We start from the raw sequence: 26,832 nt of genomic DNA, 5'->3' as shown, positions 1-26,832 counted from the left end.
TTTGAATATTGAGGGCTTATTAGACATAGGTACAGTACAAGTAGTGGGAAAACAGAGATGAGTGAGCTGCCATATAGTTCCTTCCCCTGAGAAGTTACAGGTCTAATGCAAAATAGTAACCGTGTACACACACACTTAAGAAGCCGTGCCCCTCAGTAGCAGAAGGGCAGGAGGGACACCGAGAACCAGCGGGGCTGATGATAAAGTCCTGTTTACACTTACAGAACAGGTACACCTGAGGCTCTGAAGGCAAACTGTATAGGCCAAATTCTAGGCCCTCCCCTTCCTGAGCAACCTGGAGAAAGCACTGAAACTCTCTGGGACTCCATTTCCTCACCAGTGAAGATAGAGAGCATCATCCCCCAGTTCCATCATGGGCTATTGACTGTTGAACACGTCATTTGAACTCTGTCCTTTCAGCTTCTAAGACCTTAGTTCACTAGATTGGTAAGAGAATGCAATATACACATGTACATTCTTACAGCAATCCTTAGTACAACACCTTAGTTATTGTTATAGATGTTTTGTGTGTGTGTGTGTGTGTGAGTACTGGAGCTTGAACTCAGGGCCTCATACTCTTGTTGTCTTTTTCACTCAAAGCTGGTTCTCTACCCCTTCAGCCACCCATTCACTTCCAGCTTTTTGCTGGTTAATTGGAAATGGCAATAAGAGTCTTGTGGACTTTTCTGCCTGGGCTGGCTTTGAACCATGAAGCTCAGATCTCAACCTCCTGAGTAGGTAGAATTGCCGGCGTGAGCCACGAGTGCTTGGCATATTATTGATGTCTTATTATCATAAATACACCCTCAATGTGATAATAAAAGAAAAGCTTTACATTTTAAATTATGTTCTCATATTCAAAGGAAAAGACCATCAGCTGGGAAATCAGAACTTTAATTAAAGGGATTTAGGAAAATTGATTAACCTCTCCAAGGCATGCTGTTTTCATCAATCAAGTTACCTCCTCCAGAACCTTCCAGATAACCTCATTCCCAAGTGGAAAAAGTCAAGGGCTCTCATGGCCTACCAACAGTACCTGGAGCTACCACAACCCTGACTGAAAACTTTGTCACTTATTAATCTCCTAATTCCTCTGTGAGCTCTCTGAAAGCTGGACTGCAGTCTCACCTTTCTGTCTCATGAGAGCTCCAACAGAAATGAATGAATTCCAAGTATTCAGCTGAAACTCAGTTAACTTACTTTAGGTGCCTCCAGTAGGAGATGTAAGTCTGGAAAGGAAAGTCTTCTTCCACTCCGCCTTCCTCGAGACTACAAATTCCAATTCTGCAAAGTGATAAATCGGGAGTGCTTTCTGTGCAAATAATTCTTCCTTTTAGCAGTTTATCATCAATTGTTTTTAGATTTCCAGCCCTTCCAGTGGATTCCAGATTGCCTTTGATTTAGCAAATCTCAAGACATCTGCAACTTTTCCATAATAAATGTTTCACAGCACAAATGGGTCTGGATTCTGACTGACCATTTTAATCGATACACGTTGTGAGAATGACCATGACCACTCTGGGCTTGGGTGAATTGTTAGTGTTCTTGTTTGTGAAGAGAAGTCGGAAAATTACATAAAGAGGTCTTGAATGTCAGTGTGTTTAATTCAGAGATATATATCCAAATATCAAAGAAGTAGGAATTACACTTTTAGGTCCAAAATCTAAATTATTTCTACTCCACGACAACGAGGTTTCTCAAAAATCCTAAATCATGCTGTAGAACACAAAAGCAATGAAAGAAGTCACTGATTTATAACCTGGCTTTTCTTAAAACTCAAAGTTTTGAAAATCAAGACCTTGTCTTTCCAAGAAGCTGGTTTTGGAAAACAGAAGATTAGCTAACACATCCTGGCCAAACGAAGGTTTCGCTTTATTGGCACAGAACCTGTTGCCTGTGTCCCTCTACCAGGGATTTGGATTGAGCGTGTCTCCCACAGTGTGAATGTTCGAAGCTTCGTCCCTGCTCCCAGTGGGGTGAGATAGGAGACTATTTAACAGGTGAAATTTGAGCCTGCTGATGGTTCATGCCAAAATTATGACCTCTACGGGGCAAGACCATCCATCGAGGCACAGTTAAAGATAATAAATCTGGTTACACTACTTACACCAGAAAGGGGGCCTGCGACGACCTTGTCCTGGGCTAGATCCCCAGAACCAAGGGCAGCCTCGACCTCCAAGCCTCCAGGCCTCCAATAGGCAGCCCCCGGCCGCTATGAGTTGGTCTGCAAACCTCCGAAGGGGAAGGCTTTTCCCTTTCTTCCCTTCCTCCTCCTCTGCAGGCCTCTCCTCTCTGCACAGGCCTGCCCAGCTCTGCTCCAGGAGGTGCGGCTGACTGCTCTCCACACCTGCTGTCAGTCTCCACCCTCCAGGAGCCCGGAACACGCAGGGGCTGCTCCCGCCCCCCTCCCACGGGACTCAAGGTTTCATCTGCCTAATGATTTCCAACTGTCACTCATGCCCCGCCCCCAAGCTGCCCACTGTCCAATCACTTCCAATAGGCAGCTCACCATGTGGGACTTGACGCCCCACCCCACCCCTCAGGCAGCACGCCCCGTGGGGCAGTGACGTCAGCCTCTCAATGCCCCGCCCCCTTCCATGGCCCTGTCTGTGGAGCGGTGAGGCGCTCCTCTTGATGCCCCGCCCCCTCCAGTGGGCCAGGCCATGGGGCCATGCTGATTATTGGGCCCAGCTGATTATCAGGGCCAGGAAGGTTCTTACAATGCCTATAATCCTAGCTACTCCGGAGGCTGAGTCATGGAGGATCCAGGTTCAAAGCCAACCTGGGCAGAAAAGTCTGTGAGACTTTCATGTCCAACTAACCAAACCAAAAAAAAAAAAAGAAGAAGAAAAATAGAAATGTTGGGCTGGTGGTGTGGCCAGTGGTAGAGCACCAACTAGGAGTGAGCAAACTGAGTAAAAATACAAAGCCCTGCGTTCAATCCTAAGTACCAACACACACACACACACACACATGATTGAGCTTAGTGGGAGGTAGTTAGGTCACTGCAGATGCTGTCTTCTGGAGAGATCAAGGTAGTTGACAAGGGAGCTTGATTCGTTCCCATAAGAATTACTATTAAAAAATTAACAATATTTTTTTAAAACAAGACTAGCCCTTCTCTTGCTGCTGCCTCTTCGTGCGGTATCTCCTGTGGCACGCTGCAGTCCAATACCACCTGCCATATGGTGGTTCTGCCCAGAGGCCTTCACCAAAGAACAAGTGGGACCACCCAATCTTGAGATTTCATCCTCCAAAATTCCTTTCTTTATCCATCCTGACATATGTTGTTATAGCAACAGAAAATAAACTAATATAGCTGCTTTCATAGTGCCAGCCACTTGGAAGATTCTTCATTGAAAAACTACCTTTTCTGGATAATCCTCTCCTGGGAGTAAAAAAGTCATTATGCAGAAGGAGAAATAAAGCCTGGCGTGTGATTCATGTCAGGAATCCCAGCTACTTGAAAGATAAAGACAGGAGCATTTTGAGTCTAGGGCAAGATTAGGCGAAAGCTGGACCTAAGAGTATAGAAAAATGGAGGTGCTTTTGTCTGGCATACACAGACCCTGGGTTTAAAACCTCCTCCTATTACTAAGTATAAATACATACATACATACATATATCCATTCATACATACATACATATATCCATTCATACATGCATATATATCCATTCATATATACACACATATATCCATTCATACATGCACATATATCCATTCATACATACACATATATCCATCCATGCATGCACACATATATCCATCCATACATGCATATATATATCCATTCATACATACATTCATACATGCATACATATATACGTAGTCTAAAAGAGGCTTGGGAGGTGACTGGGTTTTTTAAAAAGATATATTCTGAAGTATACCTCCTAGGATGGTGTCTACCTCTTGAACAAACCCAAAATTACTCCCCACCTAGACCTCTTCCCTTCAGGGAAGCCTCCTGCAATGGTTACAGTGTTTTCTTTCCTCCAGATACCTATAAAGGACACAGGAAAGGGAGAAGGTCTTTTATGATAGCAGTTTGGCAAATCCAACCCAGTTTGTCAAAATTATCATGAACAGGAAAAAAGTGTAATGTTTGATACATCATCCAATTAATACCAGAGCAAAGGAGCAAATGTACATCTGTCCAGGGACAATGTAACAGAAAACCTAGATTCTGAGGTCAGATCTCCTGGATTCTAACACCCCCGCCCCATCCTTACCAGCTGTATAAACTTGGAAAGGTGCTCAATGTCTCTCCTTAGGTTTTGATTCTTCATACACCGTGTGTGCTGGAATAATGCTGTGTATCTCAGACAATGTATGCTCTGCAGTGCCTGGAAGACTCTTCCATGGGTGTTACTATTATCAAAATTCAGAATGGTCTGGCCAGGACCAAAAGAGTCCCCAAAAGATCCACAATGTAGTGAGGAGAAGGCCCTTTTGTTTTATGAAAGGACTGAGGCCTTCCAAACTCTGGCAGGGTTCTGGGCACAGCTGCTAAGCAGCTGTTTCCCATCTCTACTGGGGACCAGCGGAGAGTTTTAAAGAGCCACGTGTGAAGTATTTTTGTGTAAAGTATTAGGAATCACTTCCTTATGTTTAAGGATACATAATCCAAGGCTGAATGCCTCAAGAAAAGCCATGGAATCCTTTCTTCTTAATATTCATTAAAAAAAAATTGAAGAGATTCTCTCTAAGATGACTAGGAGCCTGGAAGCATGTCATGTTAAAACAGTAAGCAGTTTCCACGGGCCACCTCCAGTTAAACACTCTTGTTGAGCTTCATCCTGTGAAGTACTATTACCTTGGAGACATGAATATACAAAAGGAGGGAACAGGGGAAGCAGGTTCCTCCACTTGGTGAAAACATGATGAAAACATTTCAACATACGATTAATCTTCATTCAGTGTAACTTTAAATCTTGTTAGGAAGCCATTTCTGAAAGACTGGAAGGGGCAATGGCCCCATGTAAGCACATTAGGAAGGCAGGCAGACATTGAGGTCACATTTAGGTGTCACCTTGGATGAATAAGTACCTCTCTCCTATTGCTATGGCTTACAGATCATACCACTGTATGTTCAACTCCCAGCTTAAGATGGAAAAGGTAGGGGGAGGTAAAAAAAAAAAAAAGTCACTTCCAGTAGTGTGGTGGTTCCTGTCAATAATCCCAGATAGGGGCTGGGAAGGTGGCTCAGTGGTACAGTGCTTGCGTTGAATGCATGAGGCCCTGGGTTTCGATTCCTCAGCCCCATATAAGCAGAAAAAGCCAAAAGTGGCGCTATGGCTCAAGTGGTAGAGCGCCAGCACCAAGGTCCAGAGTTCAGGCCCCACGACCCACCCACCCCCCAAAAAATCCCAGATATTTGGCAGGCCATTTCTTGAGAGGACCAAGGTTCAAGGCCACCTGAGGTAAAATGTTACCAAGCCCACCATCTCAACTAATAATCCTGGCAAAGCAGGACACACCTCTTAACGCAGCTATGCCGAAGTATATAGGTAATAAGCTCAGTCCCAAGCCAAGCAAGGCAAAAATATGAGACACTATCTGAAAAATAATTAAAGCCAATCAGGCTAGGGCATGACTTAAGTAGTGAGGTGCTTGTCTAGCAAGAATTGGGCCCTGAGTCCAAACCCCAGGACCACCAAAAGCAAAAAAGAAAACCCTCTCTCAGGGATAGAAAGAAAAACGGATGGAAGTGGAGAGACCCAAATTGCACACCTATTCTTTTCAAACAGAAAGAGTGGTTTGGTTTGTATATTCCCTCTTGGATAGAAAGGATTCTTTCTGGTTTTAGCAAAGAAGTAAATGTAGTTTATTGCTCTGCGTGTTGGTTGCCTAGAGAAAGAGGCCCAAAAGAAAGCAGCTTTCTAGAGGGGAAAACAGCTAGCAGAGGTTTTGATCCTGCACAACCTGAAGCTTGAGCCAGGGCTGAAGAGAGAGTGTGTAGCTGACTGAGGCATAAAGCTCATTCACAGTTTTACAGCCGCTTAAGGGGATTAGACAGAGGGCTGGAATGGTGATATGTGATAAAGACACTTAAGTGGAATTTAATGGTTTATTCTCTTTCAAATTATTGAACATTAAGTTTAAATGTTTTCATATAAATATTAAATTATATGTATATAGCAGAATTGCACATTTGCATATTGCCACTCTGTTTTGCAAGGAAAATGTGGCTTCTTTATTTCTCATCATTGATGAATTCTTCCTGCAAGCTTGTACGCTATGGAGAAGCAGAGATACCCAGCAAATTTGCCCGTGAAGAGCACCTCACATGCTTCCTTTTTGTTGTTGGGTTTTGTGGTACTGGGAATTGAACTAAAGGCCTCAAGCCTGCTAAGCAAGTGATCTACAACAAAAAGCTACATCCCTAGCCCTAGGTTCTTTTGTGGAGTTTTTGTTGGTTGGTTTGGTTTGGTTCGGTTTGTTTTACCAGTCCTGGAGTTTGAACTCAGGGTCTGGGTTCTGTCCCTGAGCTTCTTTGTGCTCAAGGCTAGCACTCTACCACTTGAGCCACAGCATCACTGCCGGCCTTTCCTGAGTAGATTACTGGCAATAAGTGTCTCACAGACTTTTCTGTCTGGGCTGGCTTGGAACCATAATCCTCAGATCTCACTCAGCTTCCTGACTAGCAGGAGTACAGGCATGAACCACTGGTGCCCAGCAATTCTTTCCTTTCAAACAGTGTCCATTGGGTCATTACTTAAAGAGTTGGTTCATGGAAACAAACTCCACAGTGTATTCTGTTACCTTGTGAAGATCTCTCCTGTTGTCTTCTGGGGTATCACTGTGAGACACAACTGGCCTTCTGGGCCACTGGGCCAGTATCTCTTTCTGGAGTCCACACTGTACCAGGCCACAGGGAAACAGGTTTTGCCTCAGATGATGGACCTGACCATCCCCAGCTGCTGTGGACACGTTGCCAAGCCAGAAGCAGCTTCTCCTTACATCTTGCAGCCTCTCCCAGGCTATGGAAGAGGGAAGAGGCCTCTAACCCTAGTATGTTTCCATTCTTGTTCTATTCCCCAAGCTTCCACTTTAGAAAAGGAAGGGAAAAACAGTTTTCTTTTACAGCTACATTTGCTGTTTCACCACAACTAGTTTTAACCAGCTGGAGCTGTAAAACAACCATGACCTTTAACAACACAGTCCCCGCTACCCTGCCAAAGCTGATAAACAAAGAAATTTGAATGACCTCAGTTCAGAACCTTATGGAACCTAACTTTCCTAACCAATGGGCAAGAGTATTTATTTTAATCAAGCATGTACAGATTCATAGACACATTCTGACCAGGACAAGAGTAAAACCTTTCCATCATGAATTAGCATAGGGACCATGAACCTCCTCCCCTTCCAGCGTATAAAACACCTGTATCTCCCTCCTGCTGTGTTTTGTTGCAGAAAAGTTAGCAAGCTGGATGCTTGCTGTGTGGAAGGCTTGCTGTGTAGTCCTGGATTCTCCAGCAGTAATCCTAACAAGGGGAGAAAGTAAACCAAACAAGCAGCCCAGGTTTTTGCCTTCTTCTTTGGTCTTCATTCTCTTTGGCAGAAGTGCTCCTTTTGATTGGTAGAATTCCCTGTGACTTTGCTCCCAGAGGAACTATTATGCTTCATCATCATCTAGAACTGGTGGCAGATGGGATACAGGAGGAGAAACGGGCTTAGCCATTAAGATAGATCTCATGACAGATTTTTATATTATTATTCCAGTTTTAGATATATATATGTGTGTGTGTGTGTGTGTGTGTGTGTCAAAAATTGCAAATTCATAGTTAAACCAGGTAAGCAAAGAAAACCCAAAAAGTGGAGATTTTACTTTTAGATTGCACGCTAGGCATTGAACACACCTCAGAAGTTCTTAGCACTTCCCTAGGTAACTCATTCATTCTTCCAATATCCCTATAATGTAGATGTTCTTACTATCATTATAGATGAGGAAACTAAACCCCAGGATGGTGAAGTAACCTTACACAAGGCCCCAGGGTAAAGTGCTCATGAGTGGGCTTCAAGTCTAGACAGTTTGGGTCCTGGGAAACTCATTGGCTAACGTTACAGTACCACCGCTGGGGGTCAGCATGCCAAACGCAAGGGGCAGCAGCTTCTCAAGGAAGAAAAGGGAATTTGATTTACTGAAACCCTTCTGGGTACAAAACACTTGTGTATAAACACTTTAAGATTTAATCTAAGACATGAAATAAAACTTTTCAGGCCACAGAATATGTGCAACAGTTAGTGAAATGACTGGTTTTTGTCCATATAGCTTTTTTCCATATTTTTTAAATATGGGCAATTTTAAATATGGACAATTTAATATGGACAATCTTTTAAATTGGAAAAATGATAACATTAGAGTAACTTGGAAGTGAAGAGGAGTGGTCCCTGATTTTTCATTAAAAAAGGGCTCTTCCTAGCTGTTCACACCTGGTCACACAATGCAACCATTATTAGAAAGACTTCAGGAAAGAGATGATCAAAAGAAAAAAGAAGAAGAAAAGAAAAAAGGAAAAAATCAGCCCAAGACAGCATTTGCTACAAAATTATCTAGGTTTAATCGCTATGAAAATCAGAACCATAGTACATTAAAGTACAAAACCTTTATGTACAATTACACATACAAAAAAAATGTTCTTTGTGAGGAGCAATTTCAGCAAATCTGACAAACAGCAAGAATCATTCCTATTTTGGGTTTGAAAGGAGAGATGGAAATTTTCAAGATATCCCTCCCCCTCCTATTCAGACCCCTGTGACCCACTGAACATCAATTTGCAAAGGCCTGAGGTAGGAAGAGAGGTATTTAACAATATCAGGCACTCATTCCTTCCCTCTTATGGAAAGGAGGAATTTTTAGGGAATGCTTTTTCCATCATTTATTATACTGATGTTCCATCCATCTGCATCATTAGGTGCAGTAGTTACCATGACAATATGATGCCTACAGCAATCTAACTTGATAGCCAGATGCCAGAATGAGAAAAAAAATAGGACTAGCTAAGAAAGTGAGAGAAATATAATTAATCTGAACCACATCGAGAATGTGCATCAAACTAGGACCAGAAGGAAAAATCGGTGGAATGTCATTGAAGAAGGAATCATTGAAGGGCAATAATCATCAAGTCTCGGGGTAAAAATCTTTGCTAACTAGAGCTATGTATTCGTCTATAAGTGAAGCTGAGGAAAGAGTCAAAGTTAAGCTGGAATGTGGCTCTGAGCCCGGGATGCTATTCCTCATGGAATTACCCCTCATTCTAGCCCTGAGATCCTAAAGGCCTTCCCCTCCATCTCAAATGCTGCCGCTGTGACTCGCTGCCCATTACACCCAGATTTCCCACCTGATGAAATCATTTCCATCCTTTGGAGCTAGCTAAATTGAGGTCTAGACTGAGCTGTTTTTAAGCAGTCCTATCTCCTTGCCTTCTACGTGTCCAGCAGTCCTGCACAACCCACAGCCAAGAGGATGGGAAATTGAGAAAAATTACAGTGACATATAAGTGGTGCTCCCCAGAGACAAGCCTGGGCCAGGTGGTCGTTCTCAGCATGGCTGGGTTGGATAGCGGCGCTGAGCCAGGCGGTTGGGCCGATTCAGGCTGGTGGTGTGGGAGAGCTGGAAGAAAACAGACACGATGCTGGAGTGGACAGACCCAAGCACGCCACTGCTCAGGGATGGCCAGCTAGACTGAGGGAGAGCATCCCAAGTGTCAGTCTAGAACACATCAGCTACAGATGGCTTCTTAACATTGCATTCTTAATGGTTCGCTTTCACCTGCTGAATCTGGCTAGAAGCTGTCTGATTTTATAAAGAGGGGAAAACAACAGGCATTAATCAGCTGAGCTAAGTCTGTTCCCGGTGGCTGAGGAGTGTGGAGGTTGGCTTTTCTTCAGGTTTGTAGTAATCCCCTCATCCTAAGACAGAGGGAGGAGGAAATCATACCACAACACTAATAATATTCTAATGAGAGGAATATTATTTATTGAGCTTTTTCTTTTCCTTCTTTGCTTAAAAAAAAACACACAAATGTTGGGGGTTGAGTTCAGGGCCTTACACTTGCTAGGCAGGCATGCTATTGCTCTGAACTGTTCTGTCAATCCACTCTTGGATTGGTTCTTTGCAAAATTAGGGTCTCTCCATCTCTGGCCTGGCCTGGCTCTTATTTGTGCCTCCCTTTGTGGCTGGGATGACAGATTCATGCTTCTGCACAAAGCCTTGTGCCTTCCTGTGACTTACAAAGACATGCATGAGCCACTTCACAAGCCATTGGGTGAGATGGAATCTTGAAGAACTTTTATGCCCAGGCTGGTCTTGAGTCATCATCCCTATACTCTGCTCCCCCCCACACACACACACCCAATTATCTAGTTGAAGCCACTACTCCAAGCTTATTGAGCACTAAGCATTATTGAGCTTATGGAGACACCTATCAAAATGTCTGGGTGCCAGACACTTTGTATGTGTATCTGTGTTATAAAATACTTAGCAAGGTTAGATAATTACTCGGGAATTCATCTAGAGTAACTGGTAAACTGGAACTACAAACTCAGTCTCCTTACTTCACAACTTGCCTTCCATCCTCTTCCCTCAAGGGTGTCTTTCCTTACCTGTGAGACCTGAGCCGGGTTGTAGAGAGGAACCGCCCCTTGCAAGGTGGGTGGAGGAAGCAGAATGCCAGGTCTGGAGGAGAGCTCAGAGGAAACACCCTAAGATGGAACATAATAGAAAGTCTGATTAACGGCAACTTCCAGGAATAGGAAGTCTTCCCAAAGCATGAATTTTGGTCAAGAGAAGTGGATGAAAGAGTTTCTTCTAAGACCCAGGAAATCCATCTGCAGCAACCCAATATGGCTCAAGTATGTACAACCACCAACACCTGGGTTTGGGGTGGCAAAGCAGACTTGGATGCTGCCACACCTGAAAGCAAGTAAGAAGGAAAAGCCGCAGTAAAATATATTGGTGCCATCATTAGAAGCAATTTCCCATTCTTCAGAAGGCCTAAAATACTACGAGAGTGCTCCAACCAGACTTCAAGAAATACAAATGCTTCCGTGGCAAGACATGAGATCCACTGGTAACTTGTGGACACTGTGAAGAACGTGTTAGAGCCCTAGACAAGGCAGCCAGTTAAACTCCAGCTCCCGCGGGGTCAGAGAAGGAGGCGGCGCCCTAAATTCACCTAAAGTGGCTGGATGGGATGAACCTTATCCCTCCAAAACTTCCTAAGGTTCAACCCTAAACTTAAAGAAGCCTAACTCTAAATGGGTCGCTAACTTAACATGACTGTTGTCCTTAAACCAGAAGGAAACACTGTAATGAGAGACCAGCTAAAGACATAATGGGGAGAAAGTCAGCATCTACAAGCCAGAGAGAGAAAGGCCTCAGAAGAAACAACACCACTGACATTTTGACCTTGAACCTTAATCTCCAGAACTTGAGAAAATACACTGCTGTTATTTAAGTCCTCCCACCCGTGGTACTTTGTGATGGTAGCCCAAGAAAACTAAGGCAGAAGCCTTCCCTCTATTTTCTGTAAGTCAGCCCCACGCTGGGCCCCATCTCCGAACCACAGTGAGAGTCTGGGCCTCCCTCCTGGGAGGCCTAGGCCCCAGCCTGTAGGCTGCTTACTTCAAGTGCTGAGAAGTCTCCAGCCCCGGTGACCTTCGCTGCTCCCCCACTGGACACGGATCCTGGGACTTCCCCTCCACCTAGAAGGCAAGGGAGTTAGCACTGCTGCCTCTGCTCAGGACTGAGGAGCTCCATCTTCCAGAAGACATCCTCTAGCCCATGGACAATAAGAGGAATAGAGAGGCGCTGAAGAGCTGAGATTGGCAGTACCTAGGCTCCTGGAGAGGGCACTGGTGCCAGGCAGAGGCGGGGACTCCAGAGGAGGCGTGGGTGACAGGCTGGCCGGGTGGGCAGATGGTACTTGCAGGGATTCCTGCTTAGTGAAGAGTGGCGGCGTAGGTACCATGGGTAATGAGTTCATGCCAGTCTACATGTGTTCCCGCACCCACAGCAGTGGCCTCCACCTGAGACATGCTCTGGAGACTACATGCTCTGGAGACTCTCTCCAAAACACCATTTTCCTTTCCTCCTAGGCCCCGAAATCTGGGTTGTCTTTCTGTTACTGAACCTGTTCAGGCTTTTCATTATCTGCCCTTGGCCTCCCAGAGCCCTGGTCCTTTCAGACCTGACCACTAGTCACAGTGATTGAAGACACCCTCTGTTGGCCCCTGGGGAAGGGACTCTGTTCTCCCACCGAGCACACCTCTGAGTCTGAGCTGTGTGATGAGTCCTCATCTCCAGAGTGGGTGTCACTGGTGGTGGGCTTCCCTCGAAACCAGCTGAACCAGCCAAATCCTGAGCTCTGAAGGGGGAAAAAAAAAGTGAAGGTCCATCCGTTTGTTTCCGCCACTGACAAATTCAGCATGCTCCACCCCGGTATGAGATGGAAGGGGAGAGGAGGAGAGTCCCTAATTCTGCTCTACCATTTAGGACCGGCCTAGAAGGGGACAGAAGCGTAGAAAGACACGAGCAATCCCTCCACCTTTGTATTCTCTTTCACATCTCCTGGCTTTTCTTTCTGTGCAGCATTTTGGGAAGTCTTTTTGTCTGCTTCATCAGGAGACTCCTCATTCTCCTTGGCTGAAACAGTGGAACTCTCAGAATATCTTCGTTCTCTGAAGGCTGGCAATGCCTGGGATTAAATAAGAAAGAATGAACATTTATAGAGCACTTGGCAGGGAAGAGAGCACATTTCCACGCACCCTGTCACCTGACCACTCAGTAAATCTACAATAGTCTTAGGGGATCCTTATCTCACTGAGGAGGGAGTAAGACTCAGCCAGGAAAATATTTTGCCAAAGGCTTGGGACCAGGGCAGGACCCAAGCCCAGGCTTCATGCTGTCCCTAAACTTGGGGAATTGTGTCTACTATGAGACCTCTCCAGAAGCTAGTCTCCAAAGTTGGACTTAGAGCAACAAGGAGAACAAGGGGAACGTGGGAAACAGGCAAACTAACTCACCTTAGAGCTCATTTCCTGAGATTCACTCAAGAGCAAATGTGAATATATACACAGGAGGGGAGGGACATATCCCCACACCCCTTCCATTTAGCTTTCTATGGTGGGATAAAACATACATACGCATAAAGCTCATCACTTTAACCACTTCTAAGCAATGGCCCAGCAGCACTGAACACATCCACAATGAACACACCCATCTGCACCCGCCACCATCATCTCCTAGAGCAACTCGATCGGCTTCACCTGGCCTCAGCCCCTGCTCACCTCTAATCTCTACCCACTTTCTTTCTGTCTCTATGAAGTTGCCTATTCCAGGCATAACATCATAAAACATATCCTCTTTTTGTGTCACATTTCCATTTACGGCTTGCATAATTGGTACAAACGTCAGGAACAACTTTGGCAAAATACAGGGGGGGGGAAGCCTTATTTTATTCTACTGAATATAGTATTTAGCTCTGTTCTAAGTCCTTTATGTATAGTGATGCTCTTAATCTTTACAACAGACCTGTGAGGGAAGGACTAGTCTTAAAAATGGGGAAATTATGCCATTGGAAGGTTAAGCAACCTGCCTAAGGCCACACAGCTAGCAAACAGCAGAGAAGGCTTTAACCATAGCAGTCTGGGTCTCTGATTCTTCCAAGAATTTCTCCTCTGAGTCAATACACAATGGATTCTGCCATACCAATATTAAAAATCATATTTCCGAATTATACATAAATGACATGGGATGATACAGAAAATCTTATTTACATACTGTTAAGTAGCAAATACAATTTATAGACCCATACTTTAACTACTTGAAAGAACAAGTGTGCATTTATGTACACATTCAGAGCAAAAAATGGAAGGAAAGAACTAAAACATTTAGCTATGGGATTATCAATGATGTTTACTTTGCTCATTATATGATGTTTTACTTTTTCTATAACAGTAATATACTACAGTACCAGCTGAAATTCTCAGAGTTTTGTGGCAGTACTGGGGATTTGAACTCAGGGTCCTGGCACCTGATAGACAGCGCTCACACCACATGAGCCATGCCCTCAGGCCTTTATGCTTTCATTATTTTTTAATCATTTTGCACTTATACCCAGGACAGCCCGCACCATACTCTTCCCACATAGCTGGACGGAAGATATTTCCAACACATCCAGATTATTGATTGCAATGGGATCGCATGAAGTTTTTGTCCAAGCTGACCTCTAACTGAGATCCTTCTGATCTCCATCTCTTGAGTGAGCCTCAACACTAAGCCCACAGAAATGTTTTAAGACCTGTGGCCCAATACTACTTGAAACTGCTTTCTGATATAATCTTCCAACCAGGCAAAGCCGCACAGCAACTTAAGTTTGGCATCAAAGCTGCCCACTGCTGAGGGAAAAGGTACTTTCAGCCAACAGTGTGGTAGAATGATTATACATGGTCTCCTCTGGCGCCTTACAGCCTGCAATTGAGAAAAAACATAAGCAGGCTCTTTCTTATCATAGAGCAAGGTAAAAATTAGAATACAGACATAAATAGCCCATCTTCAGCAATGGGGCAGGGCACCGTGTGAGCATCAGGTGAGCAGAGACAAGAGGTCACCTTTAAAGGAATAAGATCTGTGAACCCAGAACTCAGCCTGCTCTGCTGCCTTCCGCCCAAGGTGCAACAGGGAGGGACTGAGCCTCCATCCAAACTTCCAGGACCCCTCAGAGAAGGCGAGGGGGATGACAGTGGAGGAGAGACTGGAAGAGCCAGGAAGAGACTGTGCTGAAAGACCAGAGGCAGTGGTGGAGCTCAGCGTGGACCCTGGCCTCCTCCCTGCCTCCTCCTCTCACCTGAGGTTCAGGAATGACCCTTTGACCATCCTGGGAGCCGTCCTGAGAGGCGGTGATGTGTCCTATAGCACCAAAGAGAATCAGAGAGTAAGCCCGATGTGTGCTGTCCCACCCATCCTGAAGAAGGGTAGTAAGGACACAAAGCAGAGGGGCTGCAGCCCAGAGGCCTTAACCACAAGCAGGTCACAGAAGATGCAGCGCCTGCTTGTTTGACTCCTATCCCTTCCGGCCACTGCAGGCCATGCCAGTCAACCCAACTCTACCTCAAACACCAACGTCATTTCTTAGGAGTCTGGGAAGAACAGGGAGCGAGATCCCATGGACTCATCCTCAGCCCTTCCTGGGTGTCTCTCTCTTGCTCAGGGTCTTTCCTTCGGTCTAAGATCCAATCCTAGGTGGATCCTGGTGTCACTCAGCACTGCTCCTCCAGATTCAGCCCCAGCTATGTGAGATCTGAGGAGTCTGAAGAATTGTGGTCCGGGACAGAAACACCATCCCTGCCACAGTTCCTGACTGTCATCCACTGGGGGCAAGATGATCAGAAAGATGGCCTGGCCTGTACTACAGTGCATGCGAGGCACAGTCAGGATTATCTTTACTCACTCTGAAGTCGCTCCATGATAAACTATAGGAGAGGACAGAGTGGCTGTGTCCATTCTGCTCTGCTTGCCCAGGTAGAGAGATAGCTGGGCTGGCACACAGCAAGGTAGATGCAAAACATCAGCACATAGGCCAACATGGAGCAGACTCAACCACACAATCACATCGATGCCTTCCCCAACTCCAGCATGTCCCTGTACCTTCCTCTACCTACAGCTCCCTATAAGACTCCATCCCCATTGTATCCCGATAGGCTGGCAGATCTTACCAGGGGTAGGATGGATATGCAGTGTTTCCTCCCAAGCCCTTCCTGCAGGAGCTCCTGCTACTGCCACGCTGCCACCGCCAGTGCTGATCCCTGAGTAGGGAGTCTCAGGAACAGCATAAAGAGGCACTGAGGCCCCCAGGTGCCCTGAACCGCCTCCCCCTGGGTAAGGATCCTGCTGGAGGGAAACAGGCTGCCTTGGGCTGGGCTGGGTGGGGCCTGTCTGCTCAGGTGTTGACCACTGGGCTGAGCTGTAGCCAGGGTCTTCTGAGGAGCCTGGCTGTCCCGAAAGATCCTGGTAGAAAGTATCTAAGACAAAGGAGAAAGAAGAAGCAGTTAGGCCCCACACGTGCAATTCAAGGACTAATCACACCAGACACACTCCTGGCCTTGTCCACTTTGGAGAGTAATGACAGGACCAGCTGTCTGATTGACTTCTATGTATGAGATGACGAGCAGCACCCAGAGTGAGTGTGACACCTCTCACTGCCTCTTTCAGAATTATTCCCTCACTTCTTTAGATCATCGCTGAGCTTTTTCTAATTTTTTTCAGTCATGAGGCCTGGATGGTATCCCTGGGCTCTTTTTACTCACAGCTAGCACTCTACCGCTTTGAGCCAAAGCACCACTTCTGGTTTTCTGGTGGTTAACTGGAGATAAGAGTCTCACAGACTTTCCTGCCTGGGCTGGCTTTGAATCCAGATCCTCATATCTCAGCCTCCTGAGTAGCTAGGATTACAGAAGTGAGCCACGAGTGCTTGGCTAATCTCTGAGCTTTCAATCCATGGAATGGGAGGGTAGAACTTACTGTCCCATTTAACTCCACACCTTGTGATTTGGGGGAGAATAGTTTCTTCTTTAAGGATTTCCTAGTGGACTTAAATATTTGAAACTTTAAAAGCTTACGGTTAAAACCCAAATCAGCCAGCAGGGTAGCATACTCCTGTAATACTAGCTACTCAAGAGGAGGAAGTATAAAGATCATGGTCCAAGGTTAGCCCCAGGAAAGTTAGTGTGAGTCTCTATCTGAAAGACAAACTACAACAAAAAAGATGAGGCTCAAGTGATAGAGCACCTGCCTAGCAAGTATGAGGCCATAGTTCAATCCTCAATACTTAAAAAAAAAAATCAGACCTTAAAAATAATGGCTTTGCTTTTAAAGCATCAAGCCTTTCTGGTACCAGTGGCTCAGACCTGTAATCCTAACTACTTAGGAAGCGAAGATGTGAGGATTGGGATTCAAAGCCAGCCTGGGCAGGAAAGTCCATGAGACTTTTATCTCCAGCCAACCAACAAAAAGCCAGAAGTAGAGCAGTGGCAGAGCACTAGCCTGGAGCCCAAAGCCCAAGGAGCCAGGCCCAGACGACTGGTGTGGTTGCCAGTCTACCTGCCCCACTGGGCAGCCGCAGTCAGGGCTGTGAGGAAACCACCATCCAGCGATGCCAGCCTAACTCTGGCAAAACCACAACTCAGAAACCCAGGCCTCCTCTTCCATCCTTCCCCTCCCTAAAGGAAGCCCAGAAGACTGAAGAGGCCAGAGCCCCGGCAGACCCTCCACTGTGGGCATAACTGGGGGAAGGGTGTGGAGTTCCCTAGGGACACAGCACCTGCGGGCCAGAGGCCTCCTGAAGGACACTGTGAAAACACTTTGAAAAATAGGGGTTTCGCAGCTATACAGCAATTGATCATGAGAAACAATCTTCAGTGTACATGGAGGGACCCAGGGTAAGCCAACTCGGCACCAAGTTGAAAATGAATTATACAACCTGTGGGTGGAGACGGGAGGGGAAAAGTAGGAGAGAGCGAGGGAAGGGGGGACATTGTTCAAAAAGAAATGTGCCCTCTACCTGACTTATGTAACTGTAACCCCTCTGTAGATCGCCTTGACAATGAATGTGTTTAATTAAGTTTCCTAGTGTTCCTAATGTCCACAACACTAGGAAAAGATTCAGATAGCCTAACAGCTGGAGCCTCAAGAAACTTAATCCCACGGGGGACAAGTTTACAAAACCACTAGCAATGCAACACAACGTGCACAATATCCAGGTATTTAAAAGCCCAGGCTATGAAGCAAAAACTACACTGCAGGGAGATGGCGGTATCTGGGGAAGGGATGCATAGACTAAGGAGTCAGACATACACATACACCGTGGGAAGGGAAGGAGGACATGGCTAAACTATTTTTTCTCCAACAGTTTGATCGTAAGTGCCAGTTGATCATTTTGGGTACCTGTGGTGGTTCTTCTGGCTTCGGACTCATCTGAGTGGTCAGGAGGAGGATCACCAGTGTCTCCAGCTACCTTTAGCTATTTAAGATAAATTAAAAATCCTTTTAAGCAACACAAAGGCGGGGGGGGGGGATAGTTGAAATTAACTTCCTGTTAGGGGTGAGTGACAAAGGAAGGTAAATGTGGAGTAGGGTCCCATGGAGGGGATCCTCATTCCCAGGCAGGGATGTCATTATTACAGTCAGCGTCATCCACCCTTGCCAGAGGGAGGGACAAAATGGCAGCAACTAACCCATAGGCCTCTCCAGCCGAGGGAGAAGCGGCCCTGTGTGCTTTTTAAAAAGTCTACTTTGTCCTTTCTTCAGAGCAGAGTAGAAGAAAGAAAATGGAGGGAGGCCCTGCTCCAATTACTGTTCTGATTATGACCAGCAGATTTTGCAATTGTCAGAACAAAAAGGACAGGCCCGGAAGTCTTTTAAGCAATTGCCCTACATTACATGAAAGTGACACGGGTCTGCTGTGATCCATTGTTCCTAACCGAGATGGGGAAGCTTTGATGGCCATGAAACAGTCCCTGGGTCCTCAGAGAACCGCAAGAGCATTTGGAAGAGCGCCCCTCTGTGTCGCCTGCAAACACCTGAGAAAGGTTTGCACTGGACAACAGCAGCAGCAGGGAAGACGGCGCCTCAGGGTGATGGGAGAGCCCACAGTGGGGCCTGGGCACTTGCTAAAACACAGGGCCCACCCCGGGAGCACCCCGGGCCCATTCTCCTCACCTCTAGCTCCTGGTGTAGCTTCCTAAGCTGCACTAGCCAATCTGGCTCCAGTTCCCTGTCCCCGCGGCGTCTTTCTAAAACCAGAGGATCTGACAGCTTCAGTTTGTCTGCGAGCTGTACCGGGTTTCCAGACAGGTCAGGTTCAGAGAGTAAAAGAAGGCAAGGAGAGAGAGAAGAGGAGAGACATGGAAATACAACAGAGCGAGGGGGGAGGGGATAAGGGGAAAGGAGAAAGAGCTATAACTCACTTGTAAATTCAATGCTAAGCAATAATTGAGAAATAACAAATTCAGCAGATATGCTCCCAAAATTGTGACATACATAAACAAGCAGCCCATCTGGATTAGATACAAAACAAAATATGGGCAGAAACAGTTGCTCGACTTCCTTGCTCTGCAAAGTTACCATCTCTGTAGAAGCAGCTTTTTGAACTTTGGTACCCACAAGGATCACTAATTCTGGTCCCTGATCTCTGGACAGAGCCCAAGATCTGCAATCTTAACAAGCTTCCAGACGGCAGCGATGCCACTTTGTGTATGTTTTCAATTTATCTTTTTATTATCCTTAAGTAGTTGTAAAGAGGGCTTTCAATCCAACATGTTGAATTGTTGATAAGCCCAACGCATCTTGGTCACTGTCACGCTGCGCCATTATTCTGCCCCACCTCTCCCAACTCTGCCTACCCTTCTCAGATTTCCTAGTTTAATTTTCAAATGCACACGCTGAATACCATGACTGCGCTCACCCATCATTCCCCTCGCCCCGCATCTACTCCCTCCCCTCCTCCTCCCCTCCCCTTGACAACACATCTTCCAGTTTCTGCTACTTTGTTTTTTTAAGGCTTTATTTCATTATGGTATCCCCAAACTTTCCTAACTATCCATCCTGGGGCCCTGAGCTCATGCTGGCAGAATTTTTGGAGTATGGGGGGTGGAGGGGACTTAGCCCTACAGATATTACTGGTCACTGAATCCAACACTTGAGCCTCATCTAAAATAAAAACAGAAATTTAAGGGCACACTGACTTTTTAACTTCCTAACTAATGGATTATTCTTCAATTAATTGGAACAACTATTTGCCTGATAGTTGTTTTCTTCCTGGGGAACTAAGGGCTGATATGTTTTTGTTTTCCTTTTTTTTTTAATGTATCCCACATGTGATAAAATATTCCATGCATTTAAAAGCATTTTAATAAGGATCATTTCCTGTTGTAAGCACTAAAATGTATTTTCTAAGCTTCCCTTTGGTAATGTAAACAGCTCACCGTAGCATGCAGTTCTACTGTATCAGAAAAGCAGATGCAGGAGTGAATTTCTCAGGAAGCCCCTCCCCCACCTTCCCCATCCACCTCCTGCTTGGGGGGGGGGCCCTCTGCTTATCACTTTAGGGCATGCATATGTGGTCAAAGACAGCCATGGGCTCCAATTTTGCAGTATGTTCAAAGTAGATGAAATGTGGAGTCTAAGCTGCTCTACAATGGCTTTCTCTGAACACTGAAGATAAAACACCTGCAGAAACGCCTTTGAGATGCTCACCTTGATGAGCTCCACTAATAGCACAGGGTGAGTGCTCTCCGCCTGGCTCAGGACGGCTGCACCGATGGCTTCACAGTAATGCAAGGCCTGGGACACTAGGCCGTAATCCGCCAGCCGGGATGCATAAAGGAGCTTATACACCTGTAAGGAGGAACAGGGCCAGAGAGGAATCCATTCAGGCAGGGATAGAGACGGAGAGAAATGTAGATAAGACTGCTTGGAAGTCAGCTGACTGCCAGCTTCTGCTAACTCTGGCAATCCAAATATCAAGGGCCCTGTGCCATTTGGGACATTTTATCTGCTTATGGGCTCACCTCCAAATCCAGCCTGCAGTTCCTCTATTGTGTATGGTGGCGGGGCGAACGACAAAAGAATGGGAACCATATCAGCTGAGCCTCCCAGACTCTACTCACTGTCTTATCCAACAGCCCACACCCCAGAGAGCCTGACTATATATAGCACAGCCCAAACAAACACCAGGTCATATATGAAGACACAAAAATAGAGCCCAGAAGAGCATGACAAATACAAGCATGAGTGACAAAGGCAAGATCAAGCCTGAGGATTTGGGGGTCAGACAGCCCCGATCAAATGCAAGCTCCACCTGAGCTGTGAAGCACGGGGCCATTCACCTTGCCTCTCCACGCGCCCCCTTTCTTCACCCAGCATGGGGAATGATGACACCACCCCCCTGCTTGGTTTCTGTGAAGCTTCTAAGAGCATCCATAGAAGTACTTAGGATGGATGCTATTAGGGGACGCGAGCCCATAGGTTATAACTCGTAAAAGGAGAGTGTGACCATACCTATCTTACAGGATTAAAACAAATGCACAATGCCAAGCATGCAAAACACTGCTAAAAGTTTCAGTAAAATTACTGTCGGCCCAAAGTAGTACTAAAATAACTGACCAATGGGATAAATGGAAAAAGGGAAGGAAGAGACCGAAGCCGGTAGACAAGGCTTTCCTCGGAAAAGTGAGTTGTTGACAGAACTGTCAAAGAAGAGATGATACATCATAATTCATTCCCAAGGGTGTGTTTGCTTTGTGGTAGGTGTGTGTGTGTGTGTGTGTGTATGTGTGTGTTGCGTTCTCGTTGCTGCATTGTTACTGTGTACACGCCGACTACCTGGCAGTAAAAGCGATACAAAGGTCTGTGGCAAAAGAAGATAATTTCAGCAAGGAGAAAAAGTATCTGCCCTTGAAAAAGAAGAAGCGTGAATGAAATGTCCCACGGGGCCCTGAAGCCAGTGCTGTGACCACAATTGTGTCAGCAGAGGACAGTCACTCTAAAGCTGGCACTTTTGTAGCTAGCTAAAGCAACCAACTACCTCAGTGCTCGGCTCTATTGTCTGGGCCCCTTTCATAGCCCTGATCACCAAAGGCCATCCTTGTCATCCCCACAAAGTGATGAGAGGAGGCTGTATGCTGCCAGGTCTTGGAGCACTCTGGGGATCGGACAGGAGGATAACACGATGTCAGCATCGCTCATGAATGTAAGGTAGCAACGGGACAGATGATGAAGATGAAAAAAAGAAGAGAGAGAAGTATGGGTGCACCTGCCCAGCCGAGGCCCTGAGAGCAGGACAAGACCTTGAAGGCCAAGGTCAGGTCGGGAAGTCTCCTGCAGGAGGGCCTAGCAGGAGCTGGGAAGGTGGCTCAGTGGTAGAGTGCATGCCTTGCATGCATGAGGCCCTGGGTTCGATTCCTCAGCACCACATAAGCAGAAAAAGCCAGAGGTGGTGCTGTGGCTCAAGTGGTAGAGTGGTAGCCTTGAGCTGAAGAGCTGAGGGACAGCACCCGGGCCGAGTTCAGTCCCCATGACCAACAACAACAACAAAAAAAAGGAAGGCCGAGCATCCATGGGTGGGCTCATACTCCCCTATCCTCCGCCCCCCAGGGACAGGAGGAGGAGGAGGAGGAGGAGGAGGAGGAGGAGGAGGAGCAGGAGGAGCTGTTGCTGGTAAGAGCCAACCAGGAGAACAGGGCAGAGATGGTAGGTGGTGGAGGAGGCCTGGGACTGCAGCAGGATTTCCAGGTGTCAGGAGTGAGGCTGAGCCTCTAGCAGAGAGATCTCTACAAGGCTTCGCTTTCACGTCAGAAAATATAGCCCTTTAACATGTGGAAAGCAGCCCCAAACCTTCCTGCACTCACCCTAGTAAGGGAAAAGCAGTAGATAACAGAGCTGACCATTCTCCCATGTCCACACCCATCTGACCCAGCCAAGGTGCTGGCACTCTCTGGGTTCAGTTACCTGGAAAGCAGGGATGAAGGATTTGGCACGGCCCAGCATCCGGCAGTACTCGAAGATTTCCGTCCTCTGTATGGCCTCAGTGGTGGCAAATTTCAAAAACTCTTGGCTAAGACCAGGGAATAACAAGAACAGAGCTTGAGGGAGGAACGGGGTGCCCTGGAATGCGCACACCAACTGCAGCTTGAGGGGAGCTCTCTGCTGGGCTTCTCACAAGTACTTCCAAGAGAGGAAAGAGACTAAGGGCTTCCACGTGGCTCTTTGACCTTTGCCCTCCACTCTTCTTGCATGGGTGGGGACATCTGGCCTGCAGGCAATCTTAGGCCTGAGAAATTATTTGGTATAAGATAGGACAAATCAACATAGTGCTTCTTATTGGCTACCCAAAGCCTGTCTGCTAATATTGCTAAATTTATATGGCAGGTAATGATGTTATAAATATCCGATTGGCCCTTTACAGAAAATAAAAGGTTCCCACCTCTGCTAGGCTCTGGAGAAGGGACAGAGCAGGGCTCTGGGCCAGGAGGTGAGCCCACAGGAAGGAAGTCATCTTCTGTCTTTGCTGGTGTGCACAGGACCACGCCCTCCCCTGACACAGAGTAAGAGCCAGGCTTTGTGCCCTAAAGCCTGCCCGGCCCTGGAAACAGCACCCAGCAGAAGAAAGATCCACGTGACCCATCAGGGCCACTGAGGAAGGATGGCCTGGCAGAGAATGAGGAGGAGAGCTGAGCCAAGAAGCAGACAGCAGTCTTCACAGGTGGAGCATTCAGTCAGCCAAGGAGGAAAAAGACTAGGTAAATGTGATGGGAAGAGCACGGGAGTACTATGTAGTGCCCCCCCCGTCCCCCACCCCAGCCCCCCCATTCCTTCAACAGCTTCCTGAGCTGCCCAAAATAAACAGGGATCTTCCAGGGAGTTCGGGCATGATCTCCAGAAATGTCCTTCTATATCACAAATATGAGAAGGGAGCCATATTTGCCCAAACACCTTTATTGTCATCCCTAGCCTAAAAGGGCTTCTCTGACATGCTCACTCTGTGCCCAGGACCATGGCTACGGGGGTGGGCAGCTTGATCACAGTTAACAAGATGGGCTCCGGGAGCCTGGGCTCCAGGCCCAACCTGGTGTGTCACCAGTTACTGCCTTAAACCACTTTCTCAACCTCTCCAGGCCTCCTGGGTTTCCCTCCAACAGAGGGAATGTTTACCATAAGGAAGTAAGGGAGGGAGAGGAGGAGGGAAGGGAGGGCATAACTGGCCAGATCCACATCGTAAGTATTAGGGAGAAATGGGTAGACAGATGCAAAACATAGAGAATCACTCCAAACGAGTCTGTCCATTTGTCCATCCTCCATTGTCTAAGGGCTTGTTGATATCTTTCCATGTGAAAAGTCTGATGTCAAGGCCAAAGGAGAGTAAGTGAGTGACTCAAAGAAACTAAGTGGGCTTGCAGAGTCAGTGTAGAGGTTCTGGTACCCCCCAAAATGGACTGAATATAACTCCTTTCGTTTTCTAGCTTTGGACAGGCTCCCAGAAAAGGCCCAGGGCTGCCTAACACAGGGCCTTCGCCTCCAACATGCAAAACTTTATTTCCTAATAGAAAATTTCTCATTGTGGAGCTGGGGTGCCACCTAGTGTCCAAATACACACAATACACCCCCCCTCCAAAGGCACCAGCTTACTGCCTCCTGGAACAGGATCTGAGGCCTGAGGCCCCCTGGTGGTATGATGGGAGACTACTGGTCATTCCGCCCAGAGACCTGAACAGAAAACCAAGTACAGAAGACCAGCAGTCGCTGAAATTCACACAAGAAAATGAAAACTGGAACATTTCTCCTCATGTAGAAAACATCCTTTCCAGGCCCTTTCCCCCCACAGAAGTCACACATACCTATGGCTACTGCCCAGCAAGACCAGATGATCTGTCTTCACCGGATAGTGGCCGAAAGGCAGGTGAGCCATGAGGTAGCAGAAGTGAGCAGCCTCCAGGAGCCCTTTCCCAGCTGCAGGAGGAGCAGAGCAAGACCCAGTCATGGAAGAGCCCAGGTGGGGGCCCATCGTCTGGGTAGGATAGGGATAGGAAAGCAGGGTCAGACGTTAGGAGAGACCTCCCTCCTGAGAGTACCATGGCCGACTTCTCCTAGCCATAGGCCACAATCACCTGAACTCCTTCCTCAATCAGTATTCGGCTTCCAATATCACAAATTCCCTTCAGCCAGAATAAGGTATACTATTTCACATTAGTGCTCATGTCCTCTCACCCCCCACCCCACCCCAACCCCACACTGGGAACTTTCCAACTGGTCCTTCCTGAGGCTGAGCGCTGCAAAGAGACACCTGCATTGTTGGGAGTGATGTAAACCTCCGTGAGTGGAGTTCCCAAAGAAACAAGCTCAGCTTCTCAAGGCAAGTTGTTTCCCCTGTAGTAGAAAGCTACTCCCTTCCTCATAAAACTCGTTACCAACTCGTTACCGAATGGCCTGGCAGCCGTGGGTTCCCTGTCGCTCAGGGTGCTGAGTGACTGACCATCACTTGACACAAGTTTCTGTCTGGCTACTTCAACTTTAACAGGACAATGGCTCACCATTTCCACAGGCTTTCTACATGATTTCTACATAGTCTGCCCTCTGACCAAATTTGAGAACACTGATCAAGAATACTCAATGGCCCCTAAGTGCTTATGTAGGCCATGTTCACAGAGAGATGCTAGAAATAAAGGCTACAGAATGATTCCGGTCAGGCAAAAAGAACATTTCCTATCTGACTAAGCCAGGTCACTGAAGTATTAACGGCCACAGGAGGTGAGATGTCACCTGTGTAATTTCCTGTACAAGGCTTTCCTTTCCAAGGCTGGAAGATCAACTGCTGAGCAGAAACTGCAGAGCACTGGGTCTTACCAGCAGGAATTCTGGGAAGTCAGTTCCAGAAGGGCCTCTTCCTTCCCTGGCATTTCTAACCTCAAAGCATGGAGTCTCCTAGGTCCTAGGAAATGACTGGAGCACAGACCCAAACTCTCCCGGAATCTAAGGTCCTAAAGACAAGTGTTTATAGCTGTCTTAGAGATTCCCTGTGGGTTTCTGCTTACCCAATGTGTCCCCCATGGTGACAATCGCTCTCTGATACAGCTCCAGGTCTCCAGCTTGATTTGACAGAATCACAGCCAAGTGCGGCCTCCAGTCTCCCCACTGCCTGTCCCCACAACACTGAAAAAAATAGCAGAAAAAATAATGAAAAGTTACAGAGTTGTTTCACACTTCCCAAAATGTAAGTAAAGAAGAATGCAGTCACAGTTGTTTGGTTAGAGGAGTTCAGGGAGGGCTGACCATGCTGCCTGCGGTGCTGCTATGCACAGATTTAGAATGTCTTTTTAAAGAAGGGGCAGGTGGGCTGGGAAGGTGGCTCAGTGGTAGAGTGCTTGCCTTGCATGCATGAAGCCCTGGGTTCGATTCCTCAGCACCAAATAAGCAGAAAAAGCTAGAAATGGCACTGTGGCTCAAGTGGTAGAGTGCTAGCCTTGAGCTGAAGAGCTGAGGGACAGCACCCAGGCCCAGAGTTCAGGCCCCACAACCAACAAAAAAGTCTATAGTAGAAGAGGAAGATGCAGGTTAGCATAGTGCTACATGGCTGTCATCCCATCATTTGGGAAGCTGAAGTATAAGGACCATGAGTGTCAGACCAGCCTGGACAACATAGCATGGCCCTCTCTCAAAAACTTGAAGGTAGTAAAGCTCCTAGAAGGACAGACAGGCAAGCACATACATCCATGCATGCATACATACATATGTGCATACATGTATACATACACACATACGTGGATACTGGGAGACGCACACAAAAGAACATTAGAGGACTTAATTTTTTTCCCAGTGCCTTCACTCAAAATAGCTAGAGACCCAAAATAACTTCTGGTTTTTGAGTGAAGGAAGAGCAAACATGCTTGTCTCACAAATAGATGAGACTACATTAATCCATCACCACGTTTTAGTGTTCAGGCATCTAATGTCTTAATGAATGGTTAATATTTTCTGAATTTCCAAAGAACTTTCACACCTCATCTTATAAAACAACCCCATAAGGTCTACTTCCTATGACCACTTAGGAATAACGAAAATCAAACAGAATCACCCCACCAGGATTCAATCTGCATTCAATCTGCATTTCCTTCTTGCCTTACCTCTGGGGACAATAAAGAGGCTCTGGATCCATCAGGGAGCAGGAGAGAGTCAGCAGTCAGGGAACTATGAAGAAGCCCCACATAAACGGGGCTGCCCTATGAACTCACACCCTGGGGCAGCCTTCCCCTCAGTGAACAAGCAACCATGTCACATG

At 46.7% G+C, this 26,832-nt stretch overlaps 1 protein-coding gene across 1 annotated transcript in view; it reads right to left on the bottom strand.

Annotated features, from left to right (window-relative positions):
- Positions 1–9,264: 9,264 nt before the first annotated feature.
- The window catches only part of Sec16b (SEC16 homolog B (S. cerevisiae)), a 34,467-nt gene continuing 16,899 nt past the window's right edge, over positions 9,265–26,832 (bottom strand). The window contains exons 11-24 of the mRNA XM_013015521.1: positions 25,589–25,706; positions 24,395–24,506; positions 22,509–22,614; positions 20,256–20,396; positions 18,720–18,833; positions 17,946–18,021; positions 15,719–16,024; positions 14,851–14,912; positions 12,550–12,699; positions 12,271–12,369; positions 11,838–11,940; positions 11,628–11,707; positions 10,607–10,705; positions 9,265–9,614 (exon numbers count right to left, since the gene is read on the bottom strand). Coding sequence (XP_012870975.1) covers positions 9,543–9,614; positions 10,607–10,705; positions 11,628–11,707; positions 11,838–11,940; positions 12,271–12,369; positions 12,550–12,699; positions 14,851–14,912; positions 15,719–16,024; positions 17,946–18,021; positions 18,720–18,833; positions 20,256–20,396; positions 22,509–22,614; positions 24,395–24,506; positions 25,589–25,706 — 1,638 coding nt within the window. The 3' untranslated portion in view covers positions 9,265–9,542. The remainder of the gene's footprint in view (positions 9,615–10,606; positions 10,706–11,627; positions 11,708–11,837; positions 11,941–12,270; positions 12,370–12,549; positions 12,700–14,850; positions 14,913–15,718; positions 16,025–17,945; positions 18,022–18,719; positions 18,834–20,255; positions 20,397–22,508; positions 22,615–24,394; positions 24,507–25,588; positions 25,707–26,832) is intronic.

The sequence above is a fragment of the Dipodomys ordii genome, unplaced genomic scaffold, assembly GCF_000151885.1.
Source record: "Dipodomys ordii isolate 6190 unplaced genomic scaffold, Dord_2.0 Scaffold27, whole genome shotgun sequence".
NCBI classification, from domain to species: Eukaryota; Metazoa; Chordata; class Mammalia; order Rodentia; family Heteromyidae; genus Dipodomys; species Dipodomys ordii.
The sequence above is the reverse complement of the archived record's forward strand: the minus strand, read 5'-3'. Positions and strand labels throughout refer to the sequence as shown.